General features: G+C 42.3%; 2 protein-coding genes across 3 annotated transcripts in view; one reads left to right on the top strand and one right to left on the bottom strand.

Annotated features, from left to right (window-relative positions):
• LOC307045909 (uncharacterized protein) overlaps nucleotides 1–24,490 on the top strand; it is a 600,354-nt gene that overhangs the window by 253,493 nt on the left and 322,371 nt on the right. The window lies entirely within an intron of this gene.
• LOC307046399 (zinc finger protein 862-like) lies at nucleotides 16,945–18,522 on the bottom strand (the record flags this gene model as incomplete). The annotated part of the gene is made up of 2 exons (XM_079692793.1): nucleotides 16,945–18,017; nucleotides 18,382–18,522. 2 exons carry the CDS (start codon nucleotides 18,520–18,522, stop codon nucleotides 17,319–17,321), a joined length of 840 nt encoding a protein of 279 aa, XP_079548919.1. The 3' UTR covers nucleotides 16,945–17,318.

Below are 24,490 nucleotides of genomic sequence, written 5' to 3'. Positions count from 1 at the left end.
ATTACACTTCTTTATTTGTTATGCTCATACTTTTAACTTTTCAATCGTTTGCTTTAATATGCAGTATATTTGTTTTATATTTTTGTGTTTGCTTCCTCCTGCTCCCTTTCGGACACATACTGTATGATTTATTATTATTATTAATATGAAGATATTATTAAGATAAGATAAGATGTTACTTTATTGATTGAACATTTTAGTTTAGAATGTGCTGTCCCACGGTAATTCAGAAGGCTCACAGGTCACATTCCGACCATTATTTAAAACAATAGGTGCTTTCACACCGTCTACAGTTTGATTTGTATAGAGGGAGCTCTGTGTCCAGTGTTCGAATTACCCATTTGCTTTCGGGGGAGCCCTATTATTCAGTGCACATCCTGCTACTAAATATATCACACGCACGCTCTGTTGACTGGCGCAGCAGCAGTTGAGTAAAGTTGGAAGGATATTGGCAGATTCAGATTTCACGGATAAATAACTCATGAAAAAAATTTATTCAGACAGAAATGACGTCTCCTAAGTACCGTGGTAAGGTTGACAACAAACTACATTTTTATCAAAAAAAGCCATTACGTGCTGTCCTCCAAACTGGAAACATTACAGTGGTCTCTATCCGCAGCCGGAGAAGAAATTAGTGCTCAGGGACCGTCTGCAAAGTGTAACTCCGAAAAAAGAGAATACAATAAGATTCAATCACTATTATACAGCTTATTACTACCAAACTCACCACACACATCAATAGTCTCCTGTTGGTCAGACTACAGCAGAGAGTTTGGAAGAATGTGCTTTTGAATAATTTTGGTGAATATTTCTAATGTAAAATCTTCGATAAATATGGCATCATCTTCAATAACGTTACTATTATACAGTATATTTATACAAAACTCACTACACACATCAATAGTCTCCTGGTGGTCAGACTAGAGCAGAGAGTTTGGAAGAATATGGTTTTGAATAATTTTGGTGAATATTTATAATGTAAAATCATGGCATCATTTTCAATAACCGTCTATACCTCCTGGATCATGGGTGTAATCCCAGACGGCACACAAGAGCAGATGGCCAGGCAAGAGCTAAAAAAGGTGAGTGAAACTGATTATTCAAAGTATTTGCATCCCTTTAGTACTGTAGGCTTGAGAAAGGAGACTGAACTGTGTCTACAGGCAACTTCCAGCGTTATTATAATCATGCAGTTTTTGGAGACATTGGTGTTGTTTTTAACCAATACATTTAGAATATAAGCTTCCCTTTTTTTCTTGTTCCTGTTCAGAAAAATAAAAAATGAAAACTGTGTAAATGAAATTATTGTTTTGCAACTGTATATTATAGAAAATAACACTTATGTTTATATATTCCCTAGGTTTTTCAGGTCACATTTGATCTATATGATGGAGCCATTGGATTTGTCAATATAAGAAATCAAAACCAAACCATATTCTTCCAAACTCTCTGCTGTAGTCTGACCACCAGAAGACTATTGATGTGTGTCGTGAGTTTGGTAGAAATATACTGTATAATAGTAACGTTATTGAAGATGATGCCATATTTATTGAAGATTTTACATTATAAATCTTCCCCAAAAATATTCAAAAGCACATTCTTTCAAACTCTCTGCTGTAGTCTGACCAACAGGAGACTATTGATGTGTGTAGTGAGTTTGGTAGAAATATACTGTATAATAGTGAAGTGATTGAAGATGATGCCATATTTATTGAAGATGTTACACTATAAATATTCCCCAACATTACTCAAAAGCAAATTCTTCCAAACTCTCTGCTGTAGTATGAGCATCAGGAGATTGATGTGTGTAGTGAGTTTGGTAGTAGGGGTTTCACCAACTAATCGACTAGTCGACAAGTCGACTACCTTTACCACTAGTCGGCGCTGTAGGCCCTAGTCAACTAGTCGTGAAAAAAATTGAGGTAAACGAGGTGCTGCAAAATGCTACAAAACACGTCCAACATTCTTATGTATGGCAGAAATTCAACGAAGATGTAACCAACTCCACAGTGAAGTGTCAGTTGTGTACAGCTGTACTGACGTACAATACAAATGCATCTGCTATGCGCAACCATCTGAAGATGAAACACCCGCTGCCGACAGCTAGCACTAGCAGTAATGCTAGCACCAGTGAGCAACGGACCGGTGTCAGCACTGAACAGAGGCAAACGAACAGCAAGAAAACACGGGTCAACAGTGATGCGGATGATGAGCTACGGGGTTACTGCTAGCGGACACCGCATATCCCCACAATGGATAATCCACTGGAGTGGTGGGCAGAACACGTGCACCGCTTCCCCCGCTTTCGAGGAGCTACCTGGTTATTCCAGCCACAAGCACCCCGAGTGAGAGAGTTTTTTCCCTGGCAGGCAACACTGTCACCCGAAAGCGGTCAAGCCTCCTTCCCTCACATGTCGATGCATTGGTGTTCAAACCAAAAATATGGAAAGGTGGACGTTATCGTGGAGGACAGCGAATAAAGTGTTGCGCACTGGATTTACGTGGCATTTATGTAAACAAGAGTTTTTTGCTGTCGATTTTGGTGAGTCCAGTTACTGTTTGTTATTTACTCAGCGATGTAACACAAATTAAAATGCAGTGATTAATGTTACTGTATGAGTTCCAATATAAAATACAGTTGTACACCTCTCTTTGTGTGTCTTTATTATGACGTAACGACTAGTCGACTGCTATTTTGAAAAACGTGTCGACTAGTAAATATTGGCAGTTGTGAAACCCCTATTTGGTAGTAATACTTTATAATAGTGAAGTGATTGAATATTATTGTATTCTCTTTTTTCGGTGTTGTACTTTGCAGACGGTCCCTGAACACTCGTTTCTTCTCCGGCTGCGGAAAGAGACCAATGTAATGTGTCCAGCTCGGAGGACGGCGCATATTGCCTTTTTTTTATCAACATGTGATTGTAGTTGTCAACCTTACCACGGTACTTAGGAGACGTCATTTGTGTCTGAATAACGTTTTGTTCATCAGTTATTGATCCGTGAAATCCGAATCTGCCAATATCGTTCTAACTTTACTCAACTCGCAGCAGCGCGGATTCGATCAATTGCTATAAAATCACTCTGCTACTACTACAGACGGTGTCACTATGCCGGCGGCTGTGGCCGTTGTTGAAGCGTCTTCAGGCTCTGCATCGGCAGGCCTCTCCCTCGGTGTGGAGCTGTCAAGCTTACAGCCGGCCAACTAAAAGTTGTTTTCCGTTCACGTTGTCATTTTTAGACTCCTTCGCTTCTTTGCTTGTGAATCCAAAAGCTGTGACGCTTGGCTGTTTTCGTTTTGCCATATTTTTTATTACAAAGCCAGAGTTAACAAAATATCAATATGAACATTTCAAATACCGCGCCGGCATCACTGCCGTAACCATAGCAACGTAAGTAAGAATGCAGCGCCGCCACGTACAGATGGCAACACCCAGACATATTCACAAATATAAAACAAATATTCAGAAACTGTAATGAACAATAACTATTATTTATTTCAAGAACTGTTATTTACAGAAACTCAACATTTCTAATCTGTGTGACACAAATATGCACGATTGTTTTGGGCTCCCCCTATTTATCTCAAAGTCAGCCATCAAGGGAGCTCCTTCCCTCTTCGGGGGAGCCAAGCTCCCCCTGGCTCCCCCCTATTTCGAACAGTGTCTGTGGCTGAATGGCCAGTGATTAGGTGCGGCGCATTTATCATAGGTGATCAGAGCTAACTGCCTGCCGTCAGATTTCATTTAAAAAACAGATCTGATTTCAAGACTATTTCTGCGCTCATAAAGAATGATAAGAATAATGCGTATTGAACTGGTTTAATTAATTAGTGAGTTTATTTAACACTAGAACTGCCAATCGGGTCAATTTGTGTGATGTGTGTTGTGTGTGTGCAATGTAACTTTTTTCAATAAAATATTAAAGTCTCCCAGTCCGTGACTTTTCCTGAAAGTGTGTTATGTAGCACCCTATGTTGTTAAAAATTGCATTCTAATAGCGGGATTTGACGGGTTTAGGTAGGCCTATACAAAAACCTCTGGCGGTTCTAGTGTTAAGGTAATTAGGTACAGTAGAAGCCATTTTTTATCAGTAATGAATTTAGCAGTTGAACATAAAAGTCAACTAACTGAGGGTCACTTGCAATGACAGTGTTGTGTCTAACTGTAAGCTTGTCACTCAGAGTAACCTACGGTTAATTTAGCTGCTGGAGAAGAAAGATCAGGGGGGGAGGAGGGGAGAGAGCTGTGGTTGATGGGCCATTAGTTGTGTAAATACACAGCTGAGAGCTGCCGTTTCATTCAGACTGTTTAAAAAACGGTAACAACGGACTATATTTCTTAGTGGATGCATGTCAACACATGTGTGTGTAGAGGTGTGTGTGGTTAAAACACTTTCATGAAGTGAAGGAGGTTTTCCTTCTATAAAACAGCTGTGGGCAGCAGTGAGTGTCGCGGACATGAATTCATAGATCAAGGCAGACTGGTGCACACACTCTCCTGTCCTGCCAGGCGACACGCCCGTTCTAAGCCGTGTCCCTCACTCCTCACATCCCAAGCATCCCCAAAAAGTGTATTATGTTGTTACATCTCAGATGTTATGTTTCAGTTGTGCTCTGTCTATGTTCAGTGATGCAAACTTATCACCTTTCAGCGAAATTCGCCGTTTTGAATCCAAAATAAGTCGTTTGTGTGATTCATGTAGATCTGCAATACAAATATTTTTGGGGTATGGGGGGGTCTGGGACCCGGAGTAATCTGCGGCCGTGAGCTGTTATGTGCCATCATGACACGCATGGTGTTCTTTTTTTATATATTATAATGAAGCATGAGCTGTGTGCTCGAGTCTTCCTGCCTGTCGGCTCTGCTCATGGATGTATAATAAGGCTCTGCTGCTCCGAGATGATGGTCTAGCTTCAGCAGCTACATTACCTACGGGTGCGTTCGTTAATATTAACTGCGCGTCCGGAGTCACTGTGGCACAGACTGGACCGTTGGTGAACAGCTGTTAGAACGGGCCGTTCAGGTGTTCAGAGCAGAGCTCCCTGTCGGAGCGGCAGAGCGTGATGTGATCTGAAAAGTTTTACTGTGGCAATATTATTTAAGGAATCGTTGAGCTAGCTAGCTAGCATACATTGTCACTATCTGCTAACGTTAGCTTTAGCCTTCTATTTCTAATAGTTTTTTTCATAGGCTATAAACAGAGGTGGTATAAGTATATTGTACTTGAGTAAAAGTAGAAGTACTCAGATCTTGTACGAGAATAAAAGTAGAAGTACTCAGATCTTGTACTAGAGTAAAAGTAGAAGTACTCAGATCTTGTACTAGAGTAAAAGTAGAAGTACTCAGATATTTTACTTGAGTAAAAGTAGAAGTACTCAGGTCTTGTACTTGAGTAAAAGTAGAAGTACTCAGGTCTTGTACTTGAGTAAAAGTAGAAGTACTCAGGTCTTGTACTTGAGTAAAAGTAGAAGCACACAGATCTTGTACTAGAGTAAAAGTAGAAGTACTCAGGTCTTGTACTTGAGTAAAAGTAGAAGCACTCAGATCTTGTACTTGAGTAAAAGTAGAAGCACATAGATCTTGTACTAGAGTAAAAGTAGAAGTACTCAGGTCTTGTACTTGAGTAAAAGTAGAAGTAATCAGATCTTGTACTTGAGTAAAAGTAATAGTACCAGAGTGTAGGAATACTCTGTTACAGTAAAAGTCCTGCATTCAAAATGTTCCTCAATTAAAAGTAGAAAAGTATTATCTTCAAAATATAGCTAAAGGAGCGACAGTAAAAGTAGTCATTGTGCAGATTGGTCCATTAAAGAATAATATTTATAATATGTTTTATATTGATTGATCATGAAAGTGTTCTCAAAGCTGGTAAAGGTGCAGCTAGTTTGAATTACTTTGTATACTAAAGGGTAGCTTGTGGATTTACTCCAGGTGGAACTAAAGTCTGAATTAACACTTGATTATATTTCACATCATTCATCCACATCTGTAAAGTAACTAAAGGTATTAAATACATGTCGGGGAGTAGAAGTACACCATGTAACTCTGAACTGTAGTGGAGTAGAAGAACAAAGTAGCAAAACATTGAAATACTTAAATAAAGTACAAGTATCTCAAAATTGTGCCCAAGTATAGTACTTGTTGAGTTTATGAACTTAGTTACTTTACACCATGTGGCTATAAAGATAGAAAGACTAAGCCTTGCACAGAGGCATGAAAATACATTTTCAAAACGCTCAACAGTGCTGCCAAAATTATAAACTGACTGCTACACAATTTAAAATAAATGCTTTTATATATTTATATTAGATGTGACTCTTTGGCGTTTCTGTTATAATTAACACTGCTGCCTTAGTTGTTCTGCTAAAATCCTCTGTTATTCCTAATTTTAAAGCCGATATTCTGTGGGGTGGGGGAGCCGGGGGCTCGGATCCTTGTCACCTTTTTCATACCTGATGAGTTTGCATCCCTGTATGTTAAAAAGCCTCAGTCCCCTTAATTCATGTAATAAAAACATCTCAGGTCAGTAACACTCAAAGCTAAATGTACAATACCATGTTCAGCTATGTTACTATTTATAATGTTATTGTTGTTACATCAGAAGATGTACATATTGGAATAATTTCTTAACTTACAGTAGGCTATTTTTTACAATGTGTGTTGGAAGGATTTATTAAATTACTCTGAATATTGTTATTGTTGAAGGCTTTTAGAGAAGGGTGAACTATAAGCCTGAATTACATAACATTTTATACCTAAAAACATAAAAGCCACAATAAATGAATCACAATTATTCTAGTTATTTTTACCTCCCGTATTGCTTTCAACCCACCAGCTTTTATGGTGTTGTTACGTCACTAACTGTAAGCTTGTCACATACAGTCTATGGTCACTCAGAGTAACCTACTGTTAATTTAGCTGCTGGAGAAGAAAGATCAGGGGGGGGAGGGGGGGAGAGAGCTGTGGTTGATGGGCCATTAGTTGTGTAAATACACAGCTGAGAGCTGCCGTTTCATTCAGACTGTTTAAAAAACGGTAACAACGGACTATTTTTCTTAGCGGATGCATGTAAATTTAAATCAATACATACAACTATTTTTTAAATCAATAAAAACATTTTCTAAATCCATAAAAGCATTTCAATTAATACTGGGAGTCATGTCGTTACTTTGTTGAGAATGTGGCCATGTAATAAGCGGGATAATTTGCAGCGAAATGTTCCTTATGGGGAAAATAACACCCTTCATCCAGATGAGGATCCCTCCGCTACACTTTGGGATCCTGATCTGCCGACGAGGCTCCATTAAAATATACATATTTTTAGTGAATTACTGAGTTTAGGCACGTTAATAACGTTTTAATGAAGTTGAATACAGTATATTCATATGTGTCAGTGATTTCATGTCAATTCGGCGAACATAAACATAAATGATCGTGGTGAAGATGATGATTAAATTAGGATTAAAAATCGAGAGCCGGGCTACATTTCCTCCTGTTCGTTTTTTTTTGACTAAACAACATTATTTTGTTAAATAACAATATGGTGATGTTTTGTAAATGATTACATGTCTTTTATTTAGCAAAGAGTATGATATCCGTGACATATGGATCTTAACAAAGTTCCGCTGTACATCCAGCGTACTGTATCTGACTTTATTTTTACATGAGCTCCAGTGTGGAACCCCACTGCACCCCCTGGTGGATCAATGATCCATTGCAGCTGGCTTCATTATAATTACATTTATCTATCACGGGGGAAGTCTCAAGGCAAGCTGGAGGTTTTCCCTTGAGCGAGGGCAGATCACGTACCAATCGCGGCCCTCGCGTTTCAAACTGTCTGAAATGAATCGCTACATCTGTAGGTTGAAGTCAAATTAACATTAACATTAGAACTAAAGTCAGTCAAAATTGGACTTGCAAGGATCAGAATCTAAGCAATACACCACTGTCCCAGCTCTGTAATGAAAAGGATAACAAGAATAGGTACATTACGGGAGCGTTAAAACACCCAAACATGCACACGTATCTTATTCTAGTAGAGATTAGAGGACAAGGTCTAATGTTGTGAACAAAATTATCAAGTCAAAGCTTCAGTATGTTATCTTATGTACCACATTTCATTTAATAATTAATCTTGAATTACTAATAACTCTAAAGAAGGCAACAATTTACAATGTGGATAAGGCGAATACTGTAGGAATGTGTTCAATACATTACGTTTTTTTTAATCATTATTACCATACAATATATAGATTAAGAATAAATGAAACAAATAATACAACATTGACCTAATTGAGCAGACAGATTTTTTTTGTTGCAACCCTGATCTCCTCAGGCAGGTCTTTACGACCAGCAGTGATGCCTCTGATGGTATCAGGGTGTAAGACGGGGCATAGGGTTTATACAAGGTCACAAACATATCTTAGCAATACAACTTTTCAGAAAGTCTTGTTTTATTTGATTTCTCCATGTTTTATTCTTTCATGTTGTGAGTACTGATTTGCTACAACATTTGTGCAGTGGTTAGCTTAAACATGTTTAATTACTCTATATGAAATGGAAGCAGCTTTTATGACAGGGACGAGAGAGCTGGGGGAGGGGACATTCTTCTTAAAAGATCTCCAGTATGTCAAATATTAGGGAAGTCTACATGATAAATATATGTGTGTGTTTAATTACTTTGTATCAAGAATAGCAGTAATGTTTTCCTCGGTATTGTGGATATTAAGGTAACTCACATGTGATATTTGTATAATCCAACTATATCTTAAAAGATGCCAAGAGTAGGTGAAACGAAATGTGCTTTAACAACTGAGGGAGGGAGGAGAGGAGAAACTCTATGCAAGAATGCGAGACAATAAAAACCAGATGGGGTTGTTTTGCTTCAAACTTAAGGGTCGCCTCTGGCTCGCGCTGATTGGGTACGACAGGCCATGTGTTGGTCTCTCCCAATGAGATGACCTCTGGGGGAAGCATCCACACACCTCCTCCTGTGTTTTTAGTATGAAAGCCTGTGTTTTCCTTTGGTTCGCTCTCTTTTCCCTCATGCTGTCCAAGGGGTAATACCTCTCCCAGCGAGAGGAACTGGAGCCGGAGTAATCTGGATTACTCCGTGATTGAGGTTGTATTTTTGTTGTATATTTTACCATTAAAGCAGATTATTGTTTAACCCTTATCCTGGTGCTTTGACTTTTCCTTCTTTTAAAACAAACTCATAGAGGAACGCGCGGACCAGGAGAACATATACTTTTTTCCGCTACCCTTTCACTCCAACAAGAGTAGTCCTACACGACCAATCTATACACCCGCCATCGTGTTCATCACAACGATGAAACACAGTTTTGTTCTACACTTGCTTGCCACTGCCCACCCGTGATCAATTAGCCTATAATTGTATGTATGCACCCCGGACCGGCACCAGTTTCTCCAGCAATAATGTAGGGAACGCTCCCAAGCAATGTAGGGAACGCTCCTCTAGCAAGGTAGAGAACTGTGGCGCATCGGGTGATGCACGCACCTCGCGCTGCCCCGGCCTTGCCAGCAATGTAGAAGATGGTCACAAACAACGAGTGCTTTTAGACCATCTCGTTTTTAATAGAGACGGCGGTGGTGTGAGTTAAAGATGTAGACAAAAAGCTGTGACTTTCTCCCTCTCAGCTGCACGGCTTCCAGCCACCCAGACACGGGGGGATATTTGTGACCTGCTCTATCGAAATCAGTCGCATTGACCCGAAGACACATTTTGAGTTGTATACACTGCTGGAAAGAGGAGATTCCTAGCTTTCTAATGATATCAGGATTGTTTTTTTACTCCAAATACTAAGCGAAATATGTCACATAATGACTGTCACCGAGTCATCATTTTGAGAAAAAGGCCTTCAAAGTTTCCTCTTCTCTGGAATCCATCGATCTGATTGATTATTAGCGGAGCAAATGATCAAAATACTACGGAGGGAAGATATTTTCGTTTGGATTACTGGTCTGGGGGAAGCTCGCGAGTGTGTGTGTGTGTGTGTGTGTGTGTGTGTGTATACGTGTGTGTGTGTTTGTGTAATTTTGTGTTTGTGTATATTGTGTTTGTTTCCTGGGGAAAACACTCACGAGAAACACCGGCTGTTGTTTTGCCTGCTGTGACGTCAAGTTACTCCGTTCTCCGCTTGTAATTATGCCGTTACGAGCGGAGAAGTTGTATTTACCATCTGAATTTGCTGAAACAAACTTAATATCCTGAAAGCCAAGACTTTGTTTAATTGAAATCAGATGAAAACAAACTGTAACGGACCCTGCCGTGTTATCTATGATTACTATATGCCTTACATTCATAATTTCAGCCGGAGGGAAGGGAAGCTGCGCTACGGAAGAGCAAATTGCGAGTGAGAGGTGTCAGCTTCCCTTTACAAGCTTCAAAAATGTATTTATCGTGTTATTTTGGAAATGAAAGTTTCATATTCTGAAAGCCAAGACTTTGTTTGTTTAAAATCTGACAAAACACCCGAACCCCGAGAAAATAGTTTTTTACGCAAATCCACGTTTATTTTTAAATGAGCCATTGCGACTTCCGACTGATTTCGATAGAGCGGGTCACATTTACACACACACCCGCGGCTGCTGCTGGAGCCATGCTCACAGAGGCAATGGGGGGAAATATCTCGGGCTGCTTATTTTAACTGCTGTGTTGGCCGCTGAAACCCCCAGAATTCGCCGATTCGTTCAATACAAATCTTTACATTGCTTTCAAACAGAAGTTCCACTTTACTGATGTATTTCTTTAAGGTTTCTCCAAACATGTTTTTAGTATGAAAGCCTGTGTTTTCCTTTGGTTCGCTCTCTTTTCCCTCATGCTGTCCAAGGGGTAATACCTCTCCCAGCGAGAGGAACTGGAGCCGGAGTAATCCGGATTACTCCGTGATTGAGGTTGTATTTTTGTTGTATATTTTACCATTAAAGCAGATTATTGTTTAACCCTTATCCTGGTGCTTTGAATTTTCCTTCTTTTAAAACAAACTCATAGAGGAACGCGCGGAGCAGAGGTTCTGCCCCAACAGCGTCCATCCTTGTATACAAGTGCTAAGATCGGTGCCGGAAGACCGTCCAAAAGCGATAACTAGCTTATCCTCTTGCGACAACCACTACTCTATTCTAGTGGCGCTATGAACCCCCGACCAGGAGAACATAGACTTTTTTCCGCTACCCTTTCACTCCAACAAGAGTAGTCCTACACGACCAATCTATACACCCGCCATCGTGTTCATCACAACGATGAAACACAGTTTTGTTCTACACTTGCTTGCCACTGCCCACCCGTGATCAATTAGCCTATAATTGTATGTATGCACCCCGGACCGCCACCAGCTCCTCCAACATAATGTAGGGAACGCTCCCAAGCAATGTAGGGAAGGCTCCTCTAGCAAGGTAGAGAGCTGTGGCGCATCGGGTGATGCACGCACCTCGCGCTGCCCCGGCCTTGCCAGCAATGTAGAAGATGGTCACAAACAACGAGTGCTTTTAGACCATCTCGTTTTTAATAGAGACGGCTGTGGTGTGAGTTAAAGATGTAGACAAAAAAATGTGACTTTCTCCCTCTCAGCTGCACGGCTTCCAGCCACCCAGACACGGGGGGATATTTGTGACCTGCTCTATCGAAATCAGTCGCATTGACCCGAAGACACATTTTGAGTTGTATACACTGCTGGAAAGAGGAGATTCCTAGCTTTCTAATGATATCAGGATTGTTTTTTTACTCCAAATACTAAGCGAAATATGTCACATAATGACTGTCACGAGTCATCATTTTGAGAAAAAGGCCTTCAAAGTTTCCTCTTCTCTGGAATCCATCGATCTGATTGATTATTAGCGGAGCAAATGATCAAAATACTACGGAGGGAAGATATTTTCGTTTGGATTACTGGTCTGGGGGAAGCTCGCGAGTGTGTGTGTGTGTGTGTGTGTGTGTGTGTATACGTGTGTGTGTGTTTGTGTAATTTTGTGTTTGTGTATATTGTGTTTGTTTCCTGGGGAAAACACTCACGAGAAACACCGGCTGTTGTTTTGCCTGCTGTGACGTCAAGTTACTCCGTTCTCCGCTTGTAATTATGCCGTTACAAGCGGAGAAGTTGTATTTACCATCTGAATTTGCTGAAACAAACTTAATATCCTGAAAGCCAAGACTTTGTTTAATTGAAATCAGATGAAAACAAACTGTAATGGACCCTGCCGTGTTATCTATGATTACTATATGCCTTACATTCATAATTTCAGCCGGAGGGAAGGGAAGCTGTGCTACGGAAGAGCAAATTGCGAGTGAGAGGTGTCAGCTTCCCTTTACAAGCTTCAAAAATGTATTTATCGTGTTATTTTGGAAATGAAAGTTTCATATTCTGAAAGCCAAGACTTTGTTTGTTTAAAATCAGACAAAACACCCGAACCCCGAGAAAATAGTTTTTTACGCAAATCCACGTTTATTTTTAAATGAACCATTGCGACTTCCGACTGATTTCGATAGAGCGGGTCACATTTACACACACACCCGCGGCTGCTGCTGGAGCCATGCTCACAGAGGCAATGGGGGGAAATATCTCGGGCTGCTTATTTTAACTGCTGTGTTGGCCGCTGAAACCCCCAGAATTCGCCGATTCGTTCAATACAAATCTTTACATTGCTTTCAAACAGAAGTTCCACTTTACTGATGTATTTCTTTAAGGTTTCTCCGAACATGAGCTGTGCATGCTCGTATGGTACTTTCGTCCCGAGCAGCATACACAGAGAAAATCAGCCAGGACCAAAGTCCCCAGACACTGGTCCCCTGGGTTTATTATCCCCAAATGTTAATTAACCAAAAAAAGAAACACAACCGCTCAGTTTCACAGGTAATTTTAGGATACCGTCAATCACAGATTCTGGTAAGGCAATGTCCAAATGTGGATTTGAAATTACACTTGCCAGTTCTGAAGATGTGTTGGTATCCTGCCGACAACGCCAATTTGTAAGGGAAACTTCTGCAGCAATGGAGAGTTAGGACTCAGAGAGACACGAGGAGAGTTGGAGCTTTGATTTCAAACACGGATCTTTAATACAAGCATCGGCCGGAGAAATTCACATCACAAGTCACACAGTCAAAGTTTCTGACTGCACGGGTGGGTTGCCATGTCAAATCTGATCAGCCTCGCATCTTGGTAGACCCTTTAAGTAGTTTACAGAGAGTGAACCCACATATTGGGGAAAGGTAGGTGAACACCTGGGAACAATGGAGATGTCTCTGACATCCGTGGTGCTTAGAATCCAGCGTTCTCACAGTCTAAAACCCCCCCTGTGCCCGCTAGGTCAGGCCATAAAACCTGGTAGTATCAACATACGACTGCATTATCACATTCCTTACGGGAGATAAGAAGCAGGGTTGGTCGTAAATGTCAACAGGCAATAAGGTTAAATATTTAGAAGTAAAGACAGAATTAATCCCTAACAGTCTATACAGCGGACTACAACATGGATGTATAATAAGAACAATGGACTCATCTAGAGACTCTGCACCATGCTCTGATGCTGTTGTTTTATGCTTTATGAACGGGGACAACAGAGAAACATATTCTTCATGACCAAAGTTGGAATTGAAATAAAAAAGGAAATTGAAACGTGTGCTCGTCCCCCTCTTTCTCCGGTCCACATTCATACAAATGATCCCAATACGTAAAATGTATTTTACGTATTTTATTTTGTATCCCAAATGTATTTATTATAAACGTTAGTCCTTAACATCTATCACTGTAGATATCACCATTCAAACATATTTTAAAAGTTGAACAAACTTTATTTGATAATTTCAGTGAAAATTAACGTTCATATTTCTCTTTTTGATTATAATACTGATGAACGTTCAAAACAAAGCACTTTGGCAACTTACCACATACGTTTTAAAAAGCTTAATAAGCACCGTAACTTTCATGATATAATTTCTCCGTCATAATCGGTTGTTTCCGTGAACGGCCGACTGTTGTGTGACGGCAAATGCTGCGGCTGCAAGGCATTATGGGGCAGCATTTTCTCCTCTCCTTTCATCAAGGGAGGTCCAGTGGTTCCTAAGCTAAAGGAGGTTATGAAGGAAGTTTGAAACCTCCTTTCCTATCATCTAGAGAATTCGAACGGCACTTATCATGGCTTCCACTGAGGGACTTCCGGGTAATTTCACTCCGTTAGGAAGGTTCCTAAGTTAAATGGACTATTCAACTTCAGCCATAGATGCATGGAATAAGCTCAACCAAAGCTTTGGGCAGCCATTTGTGATCCAAAGAGCTCTGAGGGAGAAGCTGTCAAAATGACAGAAAATACAACCCAAAGACGCTGAAGGGTTAAGAACATTCTCTGACATCCTCAAGGTTCAAGGTTCTTTATTTGCCAACCTGAAGCTGCTGACTCTCTCCACCGTAGTCCCATTGATGGTGATGGGGGTGTGTCCCTCTCTCTGCTGCTTCCTGTAATCCACAATCAGCTCCTTGGTTTTTGCTGACGTTGAGATGGAGGTTGTTATCCTGGCACCAAGATGTCAGGTTTTCCACCTCCTCTCTGTACGCCGTCTCGTCGCCGTCTGTGATCTGGCCGATGACGTTCGCGTCGTCAGCAAACTTCACGATGGTGTTGGAGCTGTGTGTGGCCACGCAGTCGTGAGTGAACAGGGAGTAGAGGAGAGGGCTGAGCACGCAGCCTTGAGAGGTTCCGGTGTTGAGGATCATGGTGGAGGATGTGATGTTTCCCACCCACACTGCCTGGGGTCTGCCCGTCAGGAAGTTCAGGATCCAGTCACAGAGGGTGCTGTTGAGCCCGAGGTCTCTGAGCTTGATGGCCAGCTTGGAGGGCACAATGGTATTGAAGGCTGAACTCTAATCAATGAACAGCATTCTCACATATGTGTTCCTCTGGTCCAGGTGTGAGAGGGCAGTGTGGATGGTGAGGGCTATGGCGTCGTCTGTGGACCTGTTTGCTCTGTAGGCAAACTGCAGGGGGTCCAGAGAGTCAGGGAGGGAGGAGGTGATGAAGGTTTTGACCAGTGGCGGCCGGCCCATAGGGGCGCTAGGGGTGCCGCCCCCCCTCTTCCCACATTGAAATATATATATATATATATATATATATATATTTAAAAAATATATTTAATTTCTTTATTTTTAATAAACAAGGTAAATATTATATAATTGGTATCAGTAAAATGTATAATCTACAATAACATCTCGTTTAAAATTGTGTTACGATGTCTAAAGTTACTGATAAGTCTGGCATGGCCTTGCCCGTGTATCTGTCACGATCTTGGTGTTATGTCACGGTTTTAGTATTGTGTGTCTGGTAATGGGTTTTGTTTTGCTGTTCTTTTCTCCCTGTTTCATGTTCTATTTCGTATAGGCTTCGCCCACTAACCCCTAGATTCCACCGGGTCCGTCTGTGGCGCGTTACGGCTGTGCCGCGGTTTTGGTCCGGCCTCCTCCGGCATCATACCCTACCGGGCGCGTTTCTGAAGCATTTCAGAAGCGGAGCGTCTTGCCTGCCGGCTCGCAGTTTTACAGAGGGGCTTCCATATCCGGCAGCACCAACACCTTCTCTGCCGGATTTGGAAGCCCCTCTTTAGTTTTTTACCTGCTGGGCCTAGAGTAACGTTTTGGTGAGCACAAACTAGAGGGGAACAGCAAACACCAGTGATTTTGGTGAAGTTGTGACTATCCTGGACAAAGATATAGGGGGGGTTCCATATCCGGCAGAGCAGGTGCTGCCGGATTTGGAATCCCCCCCCTCTATAGTTTTTTACCTGCTGGGCCCAGAGTAAAATGCTTTTGCGAGCACACACTAGAGGGGATCAGGCAACACCAGTGTGATTTTGGTGACGGTGTGACTCTCCTGGACAAAGTTGTAGGGGGGGTGCCATATCTGGCAGGAGAAATACCTGTTATGTAGAAAACAGTGCAGATCTTCCCTATTGACACCAGGAAAAACCTATTCTAAAATTAGGAACAGTAGTAGTGTGATATAGGCACAGATATAAGATCAATAATACACTTTATTTTAAGGAACCTTAAAAATATTCAATGTCACTTTAAAAAAAAAAAAAAAAAAAATATGAGGAACATTATATTCAAATGAGCAATTAAAGCGAGTAAAGCCAGATGGAACAAATTATCTTTTAGGCTTGATTGAAAATAACACATTGTCTGACATTATCATATATGTTATATCATTACTGTTATATCATTGCTTACTATTCGTGGTTATCAGACACTTAAACAACAGAGAAGGTTTTAAGAAATAAGACTATACTGACAAATGACATCTTATCCTTTCATTGTCATGGTTCTGTAGGAAGGAGGAACATAACAGAGTTGGACTACACTTAAAAACGGAAGTTTGTTCAAATGCGAAGATGGTGTCCTTAAAACAAGCCACCTCGTAATTGTATGCACATTATTTATTCAGCCGTTTGCTGTTTCATCTGATGGGAAATATATCATTCAAAAGAGAGAAAAAAGCTTATTAAACTAGACGAAACAGGATTCCTCAAGGGGAAGAAAATCAGGGGTTTTTACTCCCGTTATTTTTCTAATCCTGAAAAAGACTGGGGGAATGAGACCCATCCTCGATCTGTCAGTATTCCACATGCTGACGATCAAACAGGTGCTGGAATGTGTTCACCAGGGCGACTGGTTCACTTCCATAAACCTGAAGCACGGGCGTGCGTCAGAGGTAATGTGGTGGAGCTGTTCTCCGTTTTGGGAAGTATTCCAGCACTTCGCCCCGTTGCTGTACAATCAAACATGTGTTGATTTGCACAGACAACAGGCCATGCCTATGGAAGCAGCCATACCTCAATCGCCAGGGAGGAGTACGATCTGCGCAGCTTCTGAACGCAGCCAGGCGGCTGCTGTTCTGGGCGCGCACACACGTTGCTCTCAGGGCTCTAGACTAACTTTTTTCCCCATCCTCCCGGAACCGTCCCGAAATACAATCTAAGCCGTCCCGAAATTAATGTGGACCGTCCCGAATTTAAAATATTAGTTTTTCTATATTATCATTAGTTAAAATCATTCAAAGTGACCTTTAACATAAATACAACATCATACAAATCATTAGATGATAATTCATCAACCTTTTTATTTTAGTGAATCAGTCAAACACATAAAAAAATAATATATTTTAAAAACACACAAACAAGAAAGTTACTCCAAATGTAATCCAGTCAAGTCCCATCCAATTAACAAAAATCCAACACTCTGTCCTGAAGACAGAACCCAGAGTAACCAGTAACCAGGATGACTGTAACACAGTCAGGAGACCTTGACACATTAATTATTCTTGGAACTGGGGCCTTCTGTTCCTGCAGCCACTACTCCACCACTTGGTGACCGCTTTCTCTGCATTGAATTGCTGTGCAGGAGGGCCATGAACTGAGATGTGCAGGAGGAAGCTAAGCATCTCGTTAGACAAGCAAGACCTCCAGTCTGACTTAATTCTCTTCATGCTGGAGAATCCACGCTCGCAGCAAGATGAACTCATGGGGAGCACTTGTGTGATCTCCACTATGACCTTCATTTGCTTAAACTGGTCTTCCCTTCCAATAGCACCCGTAAGTAGCCTCTGCCACAGCACCTGGGGTTCAATGTGCCTGTAGTGACGCTGTACGAGGACTTTCAGGTCAAGCCACTCTCTCTTAGCTGCCTCTCCAGACGTAAAGTCCTCGCATTCTGCAAGGATGGATTGGAAATGCTCCATTAATTCAATGAGCTCCGCATTGCCAAATGTCGCCAGTTCAGCTGTGTCTTCTGGCCAGTTAGACAGATCAAAGAGGGTGGAGGTTGCCTTCAGAATCCCTGTCTCCAGATTCCCAAAGCGTGCTGACAGAAACCCACACAGGTCGTTAATGAGGCGGAGCTTTAGTGAGTTGAAGGTGGAATTGTCCGTTTCCCTCCTGTTGAGCTGGACATTCTGCCAGGTGTTTCCAGGTCCAACCTCATCAAGTACCTTCTGGAGCCTTGGGCCTGGGTCTGTCTAGGTTTGTAATAAAAGGAAAGAAAAAACATTTTACTCATTGTAATCCATAAAATGAAAACGTTTTAAAGTATGTTATATTGTGACTATAATAATTAATATTTGAAATGTGTGTAATATATAGAATATTTACTCTGATGATGTTGATAATGTCTAGACTTCCAGGCGTACATTATTGACATTTAAAATATTTCTTATTCTATAATAACAGCACAAAATGCTTCCACAGTTTTTCAATAATATAATCACAAATGACAATATCTTTATAGTTTTTCATATTTAGGGATTATATAAATACCAGTTTTACCAATTTGTATATTCAATTGTTAATGTTCAACAATTAATCAAAAAAATCTTTACTGACCTGCATGGCTACAAGTGACAATGTTGTTGTTTGTAGTCCATCAGAGACCATCTGCAAGGTCAGTCCATCCCTCTGAAACAGCAGGCTGAGCTGCTTCAGCTCCTGAAGAATGTCCAACACCAAGTGAATGAACATCACCATCTTGTACTGTTTGTAGGGACCGATGAATGGCACGTGCTCTCCCTTTCATTAAGGCACTAGCTTCCCTGTCATTCGGATCACTAGCATGGTTCTCAAAGTGAACCATGGTAACTTTGAAGTTTTTCACCAAACCTTCAAGGGCCCTGGACATATGTGGAAGCCATCTTGTCCCATCAATGTTACCTGGTTTGACCACATTTATGCCCATAACTTTCCCAAGTGCATGGAGCTCACGGGAAGCTTTTGCAGAGTGGGAGTAGTGCTTGTAAACACCATTCAGTGTTTCCTTCAATTCAGCCAGCAGAGGCACTGATTTGATGCTGTCAAGCGCTGACAGCTCCAGTCTGTGAGCCACACACCAGATTGGTACAATTGAGGGACACATTTGTTTCAGCTTGGCTGCCACTCCATTGTGAACTCCCATCATCACAGATGCACCATCACAGCCGAAGCCAACCATCCGGGATTTCAAGTCTTGCTCAGTCAGGCCCACATTCCTCAAACCAACAAGTATTGCGTCAAGGATGCCTTGGCTGTGGGCATGCTCCAATGAAACAATGTCCACAAATTGATTGACAGGTTTGCCATCTTCCACATATGTCAAGTAGACCATCTCCTGATCTTTCACGGATCGGTCAACACTGGAATCGGACATGACAGAGAAGAAGTGTGTGTTTTTTAGTTTCTCCACCAGGTCATCCTTCATAGATTGACCTATGGCCTGGACAAAGGTGCGACAGGCATTGTCGTTCTTGTAAGTGTCACCAAGGTCCAGACCATTTTTGAGATGCAAGTCAACTAGGCTTGGAAACATGGTGAAGGGGGCTTCTTCTTTTGCCACAAAGTAAGCTATATTAAATAGCTTTGTCATCTTTTCTCTGACATTCTCTGACATCTTTTGTAGGACACAAGCCATGGGTGTTCCGCTTGGGTTTACTTTTGCAGCCTGAGCACCTTCGCAGTCAGAATGTGATGTCGTTTTGCTGTGTTCTTGGAGTGTTTTTATCCGGATTTTGCCACCATCCACACCAACAAAAAGGTTGTTCCCCTTCGCAAGACTGGGAAAAGCACGACAGCTTTTGCAGAACATCATGCCTGTCTCTGCATCAAATTCAGCAAATGGGAAGGTTTTCTTCCACTCCGGCAACCATTTGCGTTTTCTTTTTGCCTCATATTTGTTTGAGCTAGAGGCATTTGAGGCAACCTGCAAATAGAAATGTAAAAGTTGAACAATTGAGTGTGCAGCCTACATTAGTGTGTGTGTGTGTGTGTGTGTGTGTGTGTGTGTGTGTGTGTGTGTGTGTGTGTGTGTGTGTGTGTGTGTGTGTGTGTGTGTGTAAACAGCCCCGCGGCGCCCCCTCGCACACTACCCATCCCTACATGGGGAGAGGCGCAGCATATTGCTAAGAAATAAATGCGATGGAGAGTTCTCATCTCAGCCTTATTACCCATAGGGGATGAAGAGGAGTAATTAAATAAATAAGTGGTTAAAGTTAGAAACATGATCTGAACTGTTGCGGAGTTTTGACTCCTCATAGTTAAGGTAACGTTATCGTCATATCACTGTGTAAAATGGCTACTGACTGGTTAGCTAGCGTTAACAATACATCAGTCTGACGTTAGTTAACTAACTGGTAACGTTAACATTAATAAGAGCAAGCTTACCTCATTGACTTGGGTTGAATTCCCCGTTACAGCTATGGCTGAGGCCGGCGCTCCAGGGTCTGGTTCTGCTGTGCGTTTTCTCGATGTAATGGTAAAAAATTGCAGAATTCCTCCACGGGATGCCATTATTATTGTACATCACTCAACCCGCGAAATACACACACTCAGAACGTAGCTAGACCCGCGAATTCGCGGGCCAGGAATTCGCGGGTCTAGCTACGTTCTGAGTGTGTTTGAGCTCGAGGCATCACAGACAGCTGTGCGGGTGGCTGACAGCTGTAGCTACGTACTGTGTGTGTGTGTGAGTGTGTGTATTTTGCGGGTTGCTAAATGCTTTGTGCGTGTGTATATGTTGACAAGGAGGTTTTAATAACTGTGTGCAAAACAAAACGTGCAGTCAGTTTCATTTTCATCGCCGTTCGTAGTAGAGTTAGCAGGGTATATTTTAATTTTAACTCTCGTCCCAAATCCGTCCCAACATTTTTTTTAATCGTCCCCGACCCTATTTTTTTCGTCCCCGGGACGACGGGAGGTCCTTAAGCTCGAGCCCTGGTTGCTCTCCATCAGAGCAATATATATTCCCGGCGAATTGAACAGAGGGGCTCGCAGAACGCAGCAGCCGTTTTTATGCGAGGAGTACGGAGACTCAGACCTGTGTCACGCACACTGGCGCCTCAGTGGGATTTGGCTTTGGTGTTACGCGCACTAAGCAAAGCCCCATTTTAACCTTTGGATCAGGTTCCCCTTAAACTGTTGTCAGCCAAAGTAGTATTACTTGTGGCTCTAACATCAGCTAAAAGGGTGAGGGATTTGTCTGCTCTTTCTGTGGCTCTGTCATGTCTCCGGATCCAGGGAGATGGCAGCTCAGCTGTTTTACGCCCCAACCCGGCTTTTATGCCAAAGGTCATCACAAGCTCTTTTAGGTCAAGAGAGATCACCTTGGATGGCTTCTTTCCCCCCCCTCACAGGTCTGAGGAAGAAGCCACATCTCATCTCCTCTGTCCTGTGCGCGCGCTTTCATGCTATGTGGCGCGCACGGTTGCCTTGCGCCGTTCTCAGCGCCTGTTTGTGCATTATAGAGAGCGCTTGATCGGGCAGCCTCTGTCTGCACAATGGCTGTCACACTGGCTGTGTGAAGCTGTGTCACAGGCATGTCTCCTCATGGGGTGGATCCCCCGGAGAACATCAGTGTGCACTCAACCAGAGGAATGTCCTCCTCCACGGCTTTGCACGGAGGAACGTCAGTGGAAGACATTTGCACTGCTGTATCTTGGTCTTCCCCCTGTTCATTTATTCAATTGTATTTGAGGGATGTCTCTCATTCCTCTCTGACGCACCCTGTACTGAGTGTCCTGTCAGAGTGATGGCGTCAGGGATCCAGCTGCGCCTCTCTCCTGCCTCTAGGCACGCGGAGAGCGTCCCTTTTCCCCTCTTATGAGAGGGATGTTTCCTTTTTTTCCTCTGACACATTTTGTACGGAGTGTCTTGTCAGAGTGAGTGACACCAGGGATCCAGCTGTGCGCTCTCCTGCCTGTCTGCACGCAGAGAGCTCCTCTTGTTCCCCCTCTTTTGTCACTGGGCAAAGTGTGACCTTCGTCTCTACTTTTTCACAGCGGCAGGTTTGTATTGTTCCCAGCCTTCGTCCCCTCATGGAGAATATTCATGTTATGCTATATTCCAGGAACTGTGATGCGCCATTCGCATAGGCATGGGTTATTATCTGAGCAGGTGTGTAGAGTACCGGGCGGACCCAGTGGGGCGCAGACTACATCATGCTTTGCCCTTAACCCAATAGCGATAGCCTTAGAGGGCGAAGCCTATACGAAATAAAACTGAAGTTACCTGTAACTCCAGCTTCTATGAGTATTGGCGTAGCCCTCTAAGTGCTGGGCCCCACTGGCTCCACTAATAGTTGAAGAAAAGTTGTTTTCTGTGGGAGCAGATTGTCGGGCCTCCTTCCTATTTATACCGGAAGGGAGCCCGAGGGTGGGGCCCACCAGCTCCTGCTTTCGATCCCAGTGCTCCGGCGATCCAGCTGACACTGGAGGGGTATTGCGGTGTACGTCGTCCTCCAAAGCTATCCCGTCGCCGCCTTCTTGCCCGACCTTGTGCCCGACCTCCTGAGTTCCCCAGCGGCCTTCGCCCTCAAGCCTGGCCTCCTGAGTTCCCCAGCCGTGGTCTTCACTCTCGAGCCCGGCCCCCTGAAATTGTCAAACTCTGCCTTGCCTCCGGGCCGTCCGCCCGAGACCCCCTCCTCGAACTCTGCCTTGCCCCCGAGTCGTCCGTCCGAGACCATCTTCTGTTCCTCTCCCTTGCCTCTGGGCCGTCTACCCAGACCCGTCCTCCAGACCCCCTCAACCCACCCTTTTCGAAGTACTTCCTGTGTTCCCCGTCGGTTCATTGTTTGTTTGTCCTCCCTTCATGTCACGTTTCATGTTTGTCTCTCCTATCTCCCTCCATGTTGGTCACGGTCAGTTTTGTGTGTTTGTGCTACCTGTGTTTTTCATGCCATGTTTTTGTGTTTATCAACTTTTAAAATAAAGCTCGCCTTTTGTTTTTAGACCTTTTACCTTTTTTTTTGTAGTCTGCATTTGGGTCCGACCTTTTTCCACGATTCTTAACAGTATCATTACCCTCTCTCGCCTGGGCGCTACCTACACTACCTAATTTCTGACAGTACCAACTGAAACAAAAATAATCTGGGTAAAATCTACTTGAAAACATTAGACCCACACTGCCCCTTTGCGCATGCGTCTGCGGTGATTCTTGGCTGCAGGCCAGAGGAACGGTTCTCTTTTGCGCCTCCCTCCTGGTGTGTAGAAGTGTTGGAAGCATTGGAAGCATAGCCTGTTGGAATGTAATATATTACTGTCTATCATGTCCTGCATATAAATGTTTACGTTTTTTGTGGTAGTTTGAGGTTCATCACAATACTTGTTATCTGCTTGCTTCACTGTCAGACAACGAATTTAAGTTGTTCTTATCTGTTACTCACTGGAAGTCTGTCACTGATTTTCATGCTAAATAGCTGTAGCTAACATAGGAGCTAAGAGTAGAGCAGAATTATATTTTTAATCATTCTTATCAACAGCAATAATGTGCATGTTGACGGCATGCCGTCTGAAATGAGTTAAGTGTCACGGTAACAGTTCTATGTTAATATGGGTTAACCAGCCAAGTTGTGTTTCACGTTAGCATCATGCATGCTAAGCATAGAAGGCTATTGTTAGCTAGCTACCTACAGCGCGCGGAAGGTGGCATTCGTTTAATTCAACCCTATGAAGTTGTTCGTCCGCTATAAGGTGTGTTCAAATAATATGACAAACTCTGACCGCTACTTAAGTTTGGACATTGGGTCCGTGACATGCACCCGTATTAAAAAAAACACCGTTGCTAAACCGGTTGAGTTGTATTGAGTACAGTAACGGTTTGCGGGGTGCACATTCAAATTATGCACAAGGCTAACTAAGTTGAAGCTAGCTTGTAGCATCTCTCTCCGTCTATCTAACGTCGGCCGTCAGTTTCCTCGTGGGTCTGTCCGGGTAATATATACTATATATATTGTTCTGTTCGGTCGCTCTGTGCTTAACAATGGTAAGATTTAAATACAGTTTTGTTGTCCGGTTTGATTAACGGGACACGATGTTGTTAAACTCAAGCTCCGTCGCGCGTGAACAAGGAGCGTTCATATGCACGCGGCGTGCATGAAATGAGAAATACTGAGACAACTATCTTGCGACTATCTCTTAGTGAATAATAACCATCGTATATTCAGCCAAGCCCCAGTTATCATCATTTATGATTCCTTTGTCTTTTGTGAGGTATAACTGCAGCAGTAGCCTATAGACAGTATTTTTACAGTATCGCCAAAGCTTACTGTATATTATTGTGAGGACTGGACTAGATTACCACGGAGCAGAGCCAAAGCTCATTTTTATATTTTAAGAATTTTCTACATAATATAACATTTTTAATTGTGTTATTTTTTTCGTTAATTTTCAGCGTAGAAATGTTAATATAAGTGTAACATCTTCAGAGACAGCACCTTAGTACTTTGATACATTTAAATCCTGGACAATTAAATAAGATTATTAAGTGCACGAAAATGGTACTTTTAAAACTGTTTTTTTTCATCTAAATTAATGAATTAATATGAAACAACATTGTTCTGCCCTTTCTGGTCACACTGATTCTGTCCTCTGCTGTCTGCATTTCGGCTTTACTATAGGCTAAAAGCAGCTGTCGGATTATTTTATACATGCTTACTTATTAAACTATTTCTTACAAAGTTGTGACTTTGATT

Source organism: Notothenia rossii, assembly GCF_949606895.1.
Source record: "Notothenia rossii genome assembly, chromosome: 7".
In the NCBI taxonomy this organism is placed as follows: Eukaryota; Metazoa; Chordata; class Actinopteri; order Perciformes; family Nototheniidae; genus Notothenia; species Notothenia rossii.
This window is presented reverse-complemented; position numbering and strand designations above follow the sequence as displayed.